Here is a 14,193-nt window from a genome sequence, read left to right as displayed (position 1 = left end):
CAGTTTGTACTTTACCTTGGTGGTTAGTAATGGCAGAATGGTGCCTGTCACCCACAGTGTCGTCGTATTTTGCATCCTGCTGCACAAAGGTATCGACTGGAGCTAGGAGGTGTTGGTTGTGATGATGCACATTCATGTAGCGATTCGTAAAGGTGAAGGTCATTGGTTGATCAAGGTCATGTTGCCATTCCAGGGTTGTGTTATCTGCTCCACTGCAATAAGATAGTTGTGATTTGGTGTTAAGTAGTAGTTGATCAGTAAACGCTGATTTCTAATAATGCTTTTCGTCAGTGTTGTCAATGACATGTATTACACTTTAAAACATGGCTGTATTTGGGCGGGGGGGGGGGCAATCCGGAGCTAGACATCAGTAACGCCACTATCTGACTTACCGAGCTTGAAATGTTGTCGTCTCTGACACACATCAGCTCTTTCAGACAAAAGTGACTTGCGCCAGATTTGGGTTGCATTGCACTGCAAAAAACGAAATCAACGTGCTTTCTCACTTTTCCTGCGTCCCTTGGACTGTAGATGTCATAGATAAGTTGTTCAAACATTTTTATTCACACTTTTGAAGAAAACAGAAGAGATGAATGCCTTTTTAATTTTCAACTTGGTAATTCGAGCCAAAGTGAAACATTTTTCTCTCCCTCAAAATCAATTTTTCTCCTCAGAAAAAAAGAAGATGCATGTCCCCTTATGTCGCTATGGGTCGCCGTACTTTTGAGTCACCGTAATTATAACCTACCTGGATATAACAAGCTCCGTCCCTACTAATGCCTCTGGTTCAGTATCCGTGTCGGTCCAGACGATTCTCCTTGCTGTGATGTAATTGCCTGCTACGTCATACGGTACCAATACGAAGGAGTACATGTAATCCTCGTCGACCGATGTCTGGCATTAAAACAGTACAAATTATACATATATCATAGTTGCAAGATTCAACGTGGGTCCGATTGCTTGGGGTTTTTTACGGTAATGATATCAGTTTGGGTTGTCTCATCCACATACCATGCATACTACTGTAACATATTTTATTTATCTAGCTCTCGGTACCAGGCTTTGTAAGATAAATCTGTCAACCTCTTCGTCTGGGGACTACTTTGATTAGCAATTCAAAATGGCTGCACTGTTGCCCCTAGTAACACCCATACAACTGTCATACGTCATCTACCACGTGACTGCCGGATTTAGGCGATCACTCGGAATGTATAACCTGACCCGATTTTTTGTTCATTACCTCTCACTTACGGTTCCTGCATGACAAACTAGTTTTCTGGCCAGCCAAATGCAAAACTTATATGGAGCAAAGGTAGCGCAGTGGAAGAGAGTCGGCCTCATGGTCAGGAGGCCGTGGGTGCGACTCCCGGCCGAGTCACTGCTTGGTTCCCCTACTGGTCGAGTTCAAGTTAGCGTCTTCTGAATGCGCCTTGAAACCCCTGATTGATTTCTGTGGAGACCGGGGTAATAATATGATATCCCAAAAGCGCTTTGAACAGGGAAACATGGAAAAGCGCTTGTAAGAACTCAATATTGTTATTATCATTTTATTGTTATCCCATCTTATGGTAAACATAAATACAGGCACCCGATACGAACCTACATCAAGAGTTATCAAGATTTTGTCTTATATCCCCAGAAGAGCAAATAAGTTGTGTAATCCGCCAGTCACGAAAGAAAAAAAGAATACAACATTTTGCTGCGATGCTTTTGGAAACTAACAGACAGTTCACCTGCAAATAGCCTTTTTTTCAAATTTAAAACCGACTGAAAAATAACGAGTTTGTATCTATTTAGTTTGACCAGTGTTGGTCATATCGCGTGATGTCCATCGTTTTATCTGACCCGCCCATTCACTGAGAGCTTATACCCTATTGTTCACTATCTGTTCAGGGGTTAGGCTCACGGAACAATAGGCCCAATCTTGGGAGGACGTGAATTGTTTAAATTTGGTTTGATTTAATTTTGATTTATATAGACCATGACTTTGTAATAGGGGGAAACACATAATCGTGTCAATCCACGAAAGGAGAGTATTCGGTGGTGGGCGAGTAGAAGAGTAATCCATAGACGCGCGTGGCCCTATGAACGGAAGAACAACTGATAGCGGACGAAACGCAAAGTGAGCTGACAATCACGGGACTCGTAATGGACAATTGCCAGCACTATAACGGACGTTGTCGTGAGAGTAACAGACAAGATCCCGTCAAAACGAAAGCTGAACGAAACTAGACGAAACGGATGTAAAAGTTGGGGGTGGGGGTTGCGGGGGGATCCGTGGGCAAAGGCACTTCATGTCAACACGTAAGGATGCCAGATCCTCCACTCCATCCTCCCTCGGATGTCTATGAACGGCTATCGCCCCAGAGGCAGACACTGAAGAACAAGAGGACACGAACAATCCCTTTCTGAGACTGAAAATGGCGATTCAATTTCAGGACCAGTCTTTAAAAATCAAAGTCAAAGAAACAGCAAAATTAGTCTTGACATCGACGAGATGAACTGGAAGAAGGCAAAGTCTTGGGCAGGTATTGGTTAAGGAGCACCCCTGTCTTTGGAACACAAAGAATAAATACTTCATAAAAAGGACAATGAGTGATGTGACAGTGGAGGCGCATTATGCTGCAGCTCGCAGGATGCACGCTGTCCTCCGTCCACGATCCGGTTAAGACCCGTTATATACATGTTTGGCACTTACTTTATAAATCCTGAAGCAGTCCGTTTTGTCCTGTGGACCCCATTGGTCATCCGTTATTCCTCAGTTCCCATGCGTTTCTTGTCAGGCAGGATTGGAGTAGGAACGCACGACTTCCGAGCAAAATGAACGTGGAGCGCAAGAGAACCGTACAACCGGCGGACGCGTTTGTCGGTGGAGTCCGTTCCAAGGTTTGTGCATGCACAGCATTTTATACCGGATGGAGCAGACTTCCTCCGATCTTGCCTGACAAGGAACGCAATCGTCGAACGACTAACCGACAGGGAATGCATGAGAACGTACAACAATGTATTGGATATTTTACTCTCCGTTGGACGACCGTTAATGCAATTCGGTTAGGTGTGACTAGCTCTTAAAATTAAATGTAACGGACGCCAAAGGACGCAGGGCGGTCCATCTGACTTACCTCGACAGATGTGACCGTTTTCTCTAGATTCCCTTGTGTCACAGGGGCAGACAGTTCCTTTAGCACTCCGTCAGCGTAGGTAAGTTTAAACACTTCATATTCATAATGGTCAAGCTGTGAATCGTCGTCTGTCCAGCCATCCCAGCTTGCTGAGAGAGTGCGCGTCTGGAAGATGTGAAGTCTGCAATTAGTACTTATATTAGTATCATGTATTTAGGTAATTATATTAGACGAGGAGGATATCAAAGTGCGTAAACGAAGAGGTAAAAAAAACTACAGATATCGATAGCCTCCAGCTGGTCCGTTGGCGCCTTAAAGTTGACGGATCAAATAAACATTTCCGAGTGAATCCGAAGCCGAGCACTCGGGAATGTTCTTGATGTATATTTGGATATTTTACTGAATAGACCCTTCACAGCCTCGTGGTGAACACTGCATGGTTACACATACCACGCAATAGATCCCGAGTTCGATCCCGGGGAGAACTGAGGATTTCATTTCTGGATGAACCGGCGTGGCTTTTCAAGGAACTACAATTCATGGTTCTTCACAGTCCTTCGAATTAGACTTAAAACCGAGGTTCTTTCTATCTGGTTTCTATGCCAGGGCAGGTTAAAGACCCAACCAAGCGAGAAACATGAGTAGCTTGCGTGGACTCAACCTCTCGCCGAAGTCGGATTCACTAGACCAATAAACCCAATTGGCGCATTAACCATAGTGTCACGCATAAAAGCTCATCCCGCCTTGGAGGAGAAATACTCCCTGGAGAAAATCACCTCCAAGTACAGAGCGAACACCGGAGAAGAAGAAGAAGACCCATTACCCCTGTGCGAGGCATGCTCTGCAGACACCGTAGGGTGCATTTTGAGTGAAATCGTCCAGAGATTAATAATATGATATAACTAATATTTGGACGAAAAATCTAAAAACGGTTCAACCACTAGCCTCCGCACTGTATTGGTAAAGCTTTCATTTAAAACATGGTAATGCAAAGCGAGATAGACAAGCTATTTTTATCTTTAGAAATCATAACGCTGGTCTCGGAATACATTCTTAAAGATTTGGATCGTCGATTTCTATGCTGTAACTCATTCGTTTAAATTTGATATTTCAATATAAATCTCAAATTCGAGATTTCAAATTAGAATCCCTTTTGAGAAATTTAAGAATCTGTCATTTAGGATTACTCAACCAATATCCTTCGCACTGTACTACTAAGGTTAAAGGCTTTTACTTAAATGAAATGGCCAGGGCCATTGTGCTCACCTCATGTGGAGGAAAGATGGATAAAGAGCATGGTATTGTGTCATGTAGTGTTAGGTTTGATGTAGGTCCAAGCAATTACAATTCCCCCAAAATGGCCAATTTACAATACATTCGACCTCTGTGACCTTGAAAAGTAGGTCAAATCAAAGAAGACCCGGGTGACACATTGGATGGTTGTTAGAATTAGATGTACCTATGATATAAAATTGGTGCCAATCGGGCAAGTCATTACTAGGAATAATGGCATTTTGAAGAATTTAGGATTTGGCCCCCTCCCTGGAGGCCAAACGGCAAATCAGATCGCACCAAACTTCGGTACCTGAGATCACCTGACCAAGGGGTACATGTGTACTTAATTTGTGATCAAAAGTCATTGCAGTTAAGAAACGTGCCATAGTTACGGCCTGACGGCGAATTTACGCCATTTGACCTCTGTGACCTTGACAAGAAGGTCAAATTAAAAACCTTTGTGACATATACTGTATGGTGGTTAGATGTACCCATGATATCAAATTGGTGGCAATCGGGCATGAAGTTAAGGAATAATCACATTTTTAAGGTTTTTGGATTTTGCCCCCTGGTGGTCAAGTGGTGAATCATATTGGACCAAACTTCGGTCCCTTAGATCACCTGACTAAGGGGTAAATGTGTACCAAATTTGGTATCAATAGCCATTGTAGTTTAGAAACGTGCCATCGTTACATCCTAACGGCCAATTTACACCATTTGACCTCTGTGACCTTGAAAAGGAGGTCAAATCAAAAACCCGGAGGATATATGATGCACCTTTGCTAGAAGTACCTACCATATTTTTTTCAAAATTTCCCGACTACTATTAAGGGAGATATTGCATATTTTCACTTTTAACGTTTGGCCCCCTGGTGGCCAAACCATGAAACGAATCAGACCGAAACTTGGTCTCCAAGGTGTCATTACATAAGGGTACATGTGTACCAAGTTTCAACTCAATAGCTCTAACAGTTACGAAACGTGCCCTGCTAACGGACGACGGACGACGACGACGACGACAGACGACGGACGCCACGGTATGGGATAAGCTCACCTCTGCTAAGAGGTGAGCTAAAAATGAAAAATGATAGATAGATTGACCAAACTATTTGTATATTAAGAAATAATCAACGCTAATATATCACAAGTTGGTCTCAAAATAATTTCTTACATATTTGGTTTGTGAATTTCGATATTCGACATTGTATTTTGAGACCCACAGTGCACTACTCGAAAACGACGCTGCTAAGAGGTGAGCTAAAAATGAGCTGAGCTAAAAATGAGGTGAGCTAAAAATGAAAAATGATAGATAGATTGACCAAACTATTTGTATATTAAGAAATAATCAACGCTAATATATCACAAGTTGGTCTCAAAATAATTTCTTACATATTTGGTTTGTGAATTTCGATATTCGACATTGTATTTTGAGACCCACAGTGCATTACTCGAAAACGACGCCGTAGAGTACACTTAAAGTGAATGCGAAGATCAGTACAAAAAATATCCGGACGGTTACGTCCGAAAGCGACTCAATGTCTGGCCTCCTCTCTGTATCGATAAAGCCTCCCCTAGATGACATTATTGTGATGCATGGTTTCATGTCCTATGCTGACGACAATCAGGTATTCGCTACACTGAAGCCAGGAGATCACCCCGATACTGTAAGATCCTTAGAAGAATGTGTAAAAGAAAGTCGAGCGTGGCTAAAGGAAAATAAGCTCAAATGTAACGATCCAAAGACAGATATCCTACATCTAATATCTCGTTTTCGTCGGTCAAACCAGAGCAAAACACCGCTCATTGTCAATATCGAGGAAACAGCAGTCCAGTCAAAACCATCTGTAAAGTACCTTGGTTTTACTCTTGACCAGACCCTCTCAATGAGAGACCGTGTTAACAATGTCTGAAAGGCAGCTTCTTTTGCCATCTGGCGAATCGGTCGTATTCGTCACCTACTCGACCAACAGTCAGTCGAACAGCTAGTCCATGCTTTTATAACATCTCGACTGGACTATTGTAACAGCTTGCTGTTCCGCCTTTCTGACGCACACATCAATAGACTACAGTTAATCCAAAACTCAGCTGCTAGGCTTGTTGTGCGTGTCAGGAAGTATGACCACATCACCCCGGTTTTAAAGATGCTCCACTGGCTGCCAGTCAAACAAAGATGTGTTTTTAAATTTCTGCTCTAAGCATACAAATGTTTTAATGGACTTGCACCAAAATACCTTCGCGACCTTTTGGTTGTCCACCAGCCAGCACGAACTTTACGTTCCTCGTTAATGGGGCTGATCGTTCCTCCTCGTTACAAAACACAGTTCTACGGTGCTAGGGCGTACTCAGTCGCTGCTCCCCTTCTGTGGAACGATCTGCCCCCACACATAAGGTGTGCTGGTTCGGTGGACAGCTTCAAGGTCGCGGTTAAAACCCACCTTTTTAAATCCTTTTAAATGTGGTTTTAAAAATGTTTCAAAATCAATAATGTTCCATATTGTAAAGCGCACTGAGGTTTCACTGAAACGTAGTGCGCTGTATAAGCACTTTTATTATCATCATTTATTATTAATAAGGTTTTCATGTACGAAATAGTTCAAAGATAAATTGACCGAACTATTTGTAGCTATAAATAACCAACGCCAACAAATCGCTCTATTTGTTTTCGATTTATTATCATATTTGTCTCCAAATGCAGTCATTCTAATGAAATTCGTTCGCCGATGTTGACGCGTATAATCTGCGATTTCTCTATCAATTTCATTTCCAAATTTTAGATTCGTCATTAATTGAATCACCACATCAATCTCGGTAAACGAAACATGTTAGAATGTATTTCGAGACCATCTTGAATTCAGACCAGATGGCGTTATTCTAAAAGCTACTAGTAGGTCATTGGTCATTTGCATACAATATTGTAGATGAACGCCTTGCGGTGGCGGGTAGTAGAGTCGTGGCTGGATGCTACCGACCGGATATTTTGTCTGCTGGTCGCTCGATGCTTTCACTCAAAGCGTACTTAGGCCAACTGCAGTGCCTGTAGAGAATGTCTCACTTTCGAGTCGGGCACTGGGGGAAATTTGTTCAAGAAGATCCAAATGCACTTCAAGAACAATCCCGAGTGCCCGGCTCGAAATAACCCAGGAATGTATATTTGAGCAATCAGCTTGAACTATTTTATTTGATTTGCTTTGAGTGGTATACGTATGTAAAACTGCATTCAAGCGGCAGTAAAAGAGATAACCATCCCCTATCTCAATGCAAACCTTAATCAGATTTTATTGAAAACATTTTTTGTTTCACTTACATCATGATAAAGATCACCGACTTCGAGAAAACTTCCACTGTTCGAATAAGCTAGCACATAATCGAAAGTAATGGTGAAGCTTTGGTCGAAACTCTTGCCCGCGTGGTACTTCCTCCAGCCGCCATTAGTGTCCCAATCCTTTATGTCCGCCCAAGCTCCATTCTCTGTCAGAAAGTTCACGTCGATCCTGGAACGACATTACGCAACAAATTTGCAATATCGGTGAAAGAAAAATCATGATATTTTGGCCAGATATTTTTGACGAGTTTACAACTGAAAATGAAGGTATGGCGTCTCTAACAGCGAGGTAAAATATTGTGAACAGTTAGGGGACTCAAGAACACCCGAAGGAAACCAGTTCTTCAGCAGGTGGCAATTCATGCCACTGGTAACCACAAAAATCGAGGATTTTTTCTTCCGTGATTTTTCTGGATTATTCGTGAAAAATCTGAAATACCCGTGATTTATCTGTGATCTTCCTAAATCAGTAAACCATCTAAATGTTATTAGATCCACTGAACAGGACCATCAGAGGAACACAGGAACTGCTACTGTGTCATAAACATTTTAATATTTAGGCATTCATACGGTCAAACTCTTGAGGACCAATGGTGTGTCATGCTAGAATGCTCTAAATTGGATAATGAGAAAATCCAGCAAGGTGAAACTAGGCCTTTGCCATAGAATACACAAAAACTAAAACAAAATTAATATAGCCTGGTTAATTAAACTAATTATTTTCACACTAAAGATTAACTGGTTCTATGTCCACATTTGGTAAAATCAAACCTGTCTCTGTCTTAAATCAATGTAAAGAGGGAGTTAGTAGAAAATCACTGAAATCACAAAGGACTTTGTTTAAATTTCAACTCCCTCTTCGAATATAAGGTTCTGCATGTATGTCCACTTCGTCCAATCAGAGATTTGGATCCATATCAAATGACACTGCATATAGAACTTTGTGATATCAAAATCAAATTAAAAAAAATAACTTAAATGTCTTTGGACATGGACCCTAATGATATTGAAAAGGGTCTTTCACATTGATCTTTGTAAATTTTTGGCATCTGAGATCTTTAGATTTTAGTAACTCCTCTCATTTGATGATAAAGATGTAGTTTATTGTATTTCTTGACAGTTTTTTTTAGCTCAGCTGACGAAAGTCAGCAGAGCTGGTAAAATAACTATTCAGAATGGCGTCTGTCCCTCCATCCGTCAACATGGGGCACACTTGTAGGCGTATGACCTAGGCACTTCAAATCTGGTCATGAGGAAATGCCCCCGACCGAAAATTTAGCACGGTTCGACTTAAATTCTTCTCACCGGGGGTTACAGGCAGAAATTACAAACCATTTTTTGTTGGTTTATTCCAAGGGATAGAGGCTTGAAATAAAGTTTAAGAAGTCTGCATGCAAGTAGGATTTGATATGAAATTGGAATAGTTTTGATCGATAGGCCCACTACCAGTTGGCGTTACGGAGAAAAAAATATGTGTTGACCTAGTTTTTACTTGATTTGAATTTCCCGCTCTTGTATGACTCTTAAAGGCCATATATCAAGGTTTTTTGCCATTTTCTGCTGTAAGACGATTTCAAAAGTGTACCTAACACTTTATACAATACAGAAAAACCAAATGCAATTAGCTCCATCCATTTTGAAGATATAGCCAATTATGTGTTTGACAACTTGATTACCTAATCAGGCTAGCAACTGGCTTGTTAGAGCCAGGCGGCGGGTTCAGCAAAAGTTGTGATGTAGATCAGGTCATCTGTACATGTCATGCAATCATAAAAGCAGGAGGGCCTTAATTAATTATGCACACCTGGAAGTAATGTGTTTCATTCACTATGGTGTATTGTGTGGCTCCGAATTGTGTCAAGGATAGCACAAAGAACAATCGAATGACGGATGGGACCCATTTTCATGAATTTCCAAAGCCAGTTGAACGAGAGAGGAGGAAGCTGTGGATTCGGAAGTGCAAACGTTTGGAGTGTTGGAAGCCTGGGCCTTCGGCCAAACTTTGCAGTGATCACTTTATCGATACGGATTATCACATGAAGCCGGATATCTGCATCCAACTGAATATTAAATGCCACTTGTTAAAAACAGCTGTTCCAACCATGTCAGTTGCATTTAATGCCCGAGGCTGCTGAGGTCGGTTGTTATACATAATGTGTAGGCCCTATTGGGGCCTGTGATACCGCATAGTGTCTTCTTGTGTTCCAGCCATAGCAAGGTGACAGCGACACAGGTCAGTGTCAGTGACAGCCACTGTCAATGACAGATTATTGTCATCTGACATCTAGGCCTATCTAACGTTGCACGGCATTATATCGTCACGTCAAGATGATTGTGCATAATACCGTCACTTTTCAATAGTAGTTCAGCGTCATGACATAACTGGCGATACAACACTGACGAGGCGAAACAATATTGTGCAACATTAGTCTGTTCAAAATCATACATGTTATGCATCTGCAACCGTCTATCAATGTCTTCTTTGCTATATCGCAGGTCTGCCATGCAAATTGATTAACCACAAATTCTAATCACTTTCGTCCGAATGATCACTCTCATTATGATCTAGTGATATTAATGGCTCGAACATGTACGGCTCAACGTTTAAATATCCTTCTGTATCGACCAAAACATCCTCAAATTCACTGCTCTCACTCTCTGAACTGTATGCGGAAGCCATCTTGCTTTGTTCTGACTGACCTGATCTACGTCATCAAAAAAATCCCTAGCGGCCACATGTGGAACTAATCTAAAGTTGTGTGTGGTGGGAAATTCAAATAGTTTAAAATTGAAAATTGAAATAACTAAATAATGACTTTATTATTAGAATTTTTTTAATGTCTGGGATCTTGTTTTTTTAACCCTCAACATATTTCATGAGTATCAAGCATGTTTTCAAACCTTGATATATGGCCTTTAAGGAGTTGGATTCCATCCCTCTTCAGGGCCAATTTTTCTTTTTTCACTTGTATCATACATTTTCTTCTTCTTCTTTTTTTAATTTTGGCAAGTTGCCATCTTGGAAATCATATTTTGCCATATTAACCATTTGGGTGGAGCTAGAGTGACTAAATGGTTGGTGTATCTAATAAATAAGTCTCCATCACAAAAAACATATCACCCAGGTTTTCAATTTTACAAGGTTATAGGGCTCTTGCTCTTAAATTTCACTAATAAGTGGCACGTTTTGCCATTCTTTGGTATACATGGGTGATAAAGGCATAACGATATGTTAACAAAATTGAGGTTGAAAGAGATCTACCAGGTACTTTCCATGTTTTGTACATTGTACCCATGTATTTCAGCTGAGTGCCAGGTCCTTGGGCCTCTTGTTCTCCATTTCATGCTTTGTGGACATTCAACCAGTTAGTCCTCAGCCCACGTGGTGTCAAGACTTCTTCAAATTAGTGAACAATTCAGTGAAGCCTGTGAGAATTCTTTTTTAAGGAATTGCATAAAAAGTAACAACAGTTTGTTCTAAGGGACACTTTGAAGATTTTGCAAGGATTACGGTTATGGATCAAAAGGAAACTGAGTAGAAAGCATATATTTATCTTAATTGAATATATCGAGCAGGGTAATTAAACATGACAAAATGTCAATTTGAACTCATTGTTATCCCTGCAGTCCCCAATTACACCGTATTTTGTCAAGTTTGCTTACCCTGCTCAATATGATTTTAGGATAAACAAATGTTTTTTACTCGATCAGTTTCCTTTTGATGCATACTGGATCCATTCACCAATAAGATCCCAAGCCCGACAATACCCGAGTTCTACTACCTGCTGGGTAGAGCCTAAAAACAAGCATGCCTTTCGCAGCCATACAAGGGGTGGGATATCTTGTCTTCGTTTCTTCCAATTGGTCTTTAATTGTAATATGAAAAATTCCGCTGTAGAGTCATGACTGTACATGACGATTACATTGTTAGCCCTAAAATAGATATCCCACCGCTTTTATGGCTGCGAAAGGCCTACTATTGTGTTTGGCTGTTTAGACTCGACCAACACCTTTTGATCAATAGTGGTACAAATCGGGTATCGTCGGGCTTGGGATCCTATTGGTGAGTGGATCCAGTAATTATTGTTTATTCAATCAATCTTGCAAAATCTACAAATTGTCTCTTAGAACAAACTGTTGCTACTATTTTTATGCAATTCCTGCCCAAAAAAGTTTTAAAATGGAGTGAATTGTTCACTAATTTGAAGAAGTGTTGATAACAGATCATTATATTATTCCGTGAAAATAAATTGTTTAATTAATTATGCTATATTTGTTTTAGTTTTTGTGTATTTTATGACAAAGGCCTAGTTTTATGCTAATACACCCCTTCTTTCACCATGTTGGATTTGTCCTTTCCAAGATTTCTGTCCTTACCAGTGAGCGAAATGCAAGCGGGACAGCCTTCCTAATTCACAAGGATACAGCAGGTGCAATGAGGGAATGCCTACCAATCTCAAGTGCCAGACACTTCAACCTCTCAATCATGCAGATCTATGCTCCAACCACAGACGCATCTTACAACCAGATGAACTGCTTCTATGATGCAGTCACAGCAACACTGCAAAGGCTCCTAAAGCAGGGTATCCGCCTTCTGATGGGCGAATGGAAATGCGAAAATTGGTCCAGATGCATACGACCAGTGATAAGGCACGATTGGAAAGACAGCCTGTACTGATGATAACAACTGGCAGCTAGAGGCTTGCAGCTACTCGAATTCGTACAGTTCCATGAGGTAATGATTTGCAACACATTCCAAACTGGGAAGCTGAGTCGTAAAGCAACATGGCATTCTCCAAATGGCAGAACTCACAACATCATGGTTGATAACTGATTCCAGAGGAGCATTAACCTCGCCAAAGCTCATACTTTCCCAGTAGCTGATGCGGCATGGCCAGCGACCACGACCTTGTGATGATTGCACTGGCCATTCACCTTAAGAACATCGAGAAGAAGCAGAGCAAAAGAGTAAGCTACGACCTCGATAAACTCAAGGACAGCAGCATCCTAGGCCAGTACCAAGTCGAGATTGGTGGCCGATTTTACACCGTTGCTGACGCTGCAGCTGGAACCAGAAGACTTCAAGTGACAAAAACCTGCTCAGGGCGGCCAACATGACCCTCATGAAAATACGTCCGAGGAAACAGAAAGTCTGGGTAACATACTCGATCCTCCAAAAGTTGGATGAGAGACAAACTACCAACAAGCCATCTACAAGGATGTAAAAAAAGAGGTGGGCAAGGCAAAGGAGACCTGGATCCAACAGAAATGTGACAGCATCCAGTCAAATCTGCAAACAACACCAAAGTATCCTACGACATCATGAAGGAGTTCACCCAGCAGAAGTCAGGCCGGCTAAGTTGTGTTGAAGACGCCAATGGGACCCTACTCTCTGAGCAGCCAGTCAATGTGAAGGGGGGCACGAGTAATGCTCAGAACTGTATTTCAGCACAATATGATAAATTTAGTTGGTCGTATATCTGTTGTATTTGGATGCATCTAATTCCATCCCTTTATCATGTAACAAACATTTCCAAAAAGGTCCAAAAATCTTTTTTTTTAAATTTCATGTGCCTTTTCAAAAATTCAAATGAGCCCATGAACTGTGTTTTATCACCATAATTTTTTGGCACTTGCAATTCCATAGAGTGCGTGTGTTCGATCGTCATGACAAATGCACATTTTTGCTTAGGATTTTTATGTAATTTTTTTAATCTCTTCCATAACCTTTGATAAAGACCCCCAATCCGTCATGTACGAGCTGAGCTGGCCATAAAGACCCTGACAGACTGCGTTGCTGACTTTGTGGGTTGTTCTCAAAGGTCACCAGCTGTCAGAAAAAACAAACACCTGTAGCGAGCTAAAACTAATCTTCAAAATGAAAGAATTTAGCAGGAATTTTCTACTAATGAAAGCAAAAAAACCTTTGTTGCACCCATACATGTGAAAAAGAACGAAAATAAGATAAAATAAAAAGTCACTTTTTGGTCATTTTTTGAATTTCCTGTTACATAATGAAGAGAGAGGATTAGCCAGTCGAAATACATCAGATACATAACCAACTAGATATACCATTCTCTGCCGAAAACCGCATTCAATTATCTTATTCTATCTCTGTGATATTGAAAAAAACCTGTGGACATTTACTTCTGGTAGGACTGTACATATATGAAAAATTAGGAGATTCCATCAAGCGGTTGAGGAGGTGGTAGACATAAATAGATTTTGAACTACTGCTAATATCAATATATGGATTGTCAGCTTCCCAGAAATGCTATGTTTACAGACTAAATGTAGCGATTATAGAAACAGTCGTCGGTATATAGGTACATTTGGAAATATGACGCACCTCTCGGTTTGACGCCTATTCGAAGTCACTGTCGCGTCGAAGTCTGCGTTGTTGATTTTTTTCGTGAGGTCAAAAAATCTAACGACACTGTGCCTAAAAATATTTCTAGGCAGCAGAATAGAGTC

At 41.0% G+C, this 14,193-nt stretch overlaps 1 protein-coding gene across 1 annotated transcript in view; it reads right to left on the bottom strand.

Annotated features, from left to right (window-relative positions):
* LOC135492940 (uncharacterized) overlaps window positions 1–12,537 on the bottom strand; it is a 93,515-nt gene extending 80,978 nt beyond the window's left edge. The window contains exons 1-5 of the mRNA XM_064779686.1: window positions 12,533–12,537; window positions 7,702–7,888; window positions 3,123–3,287; window positions 749–894; window positions 16–212 (exon numbers count right to left, since the gene is read on the bottom strand). Coding sequence (XP_064635756.1) covers window positions 16–212; window positions 749–894; window positions 3,123–3,287; window positions 7,702–7,888; window positions 12,533–12,537 — 700 coding nt within the window. The remainder of the gene's footprint in view (window positions 1–15; window positions 213–748; window positions 895–3,122; window positions 3,288–7,701; window positions 7,889–12,532) is intronic.
* Between the last annotated feature and the right edge of the window lie 1,656 nt (window positions 12,538–14,193).

This window comes from Lineus longissimus, chromosome 8 (assembly GCF_910592395.1).
Source record: "Lineus longissimus chromosome 8, tnLinLong1.2, whole genome shotgun sequence".
In the NCBI taxonomy this organism is placed as follows: Eukaryota; Metazoa; Nemertea; class Pilidiophora; order Heteronemertea; family Lineidae; genus Lineus; species Lineus longissimus.
This window is presented reverse-complemented; position numbering and strand designations above follow the sequence as displayed.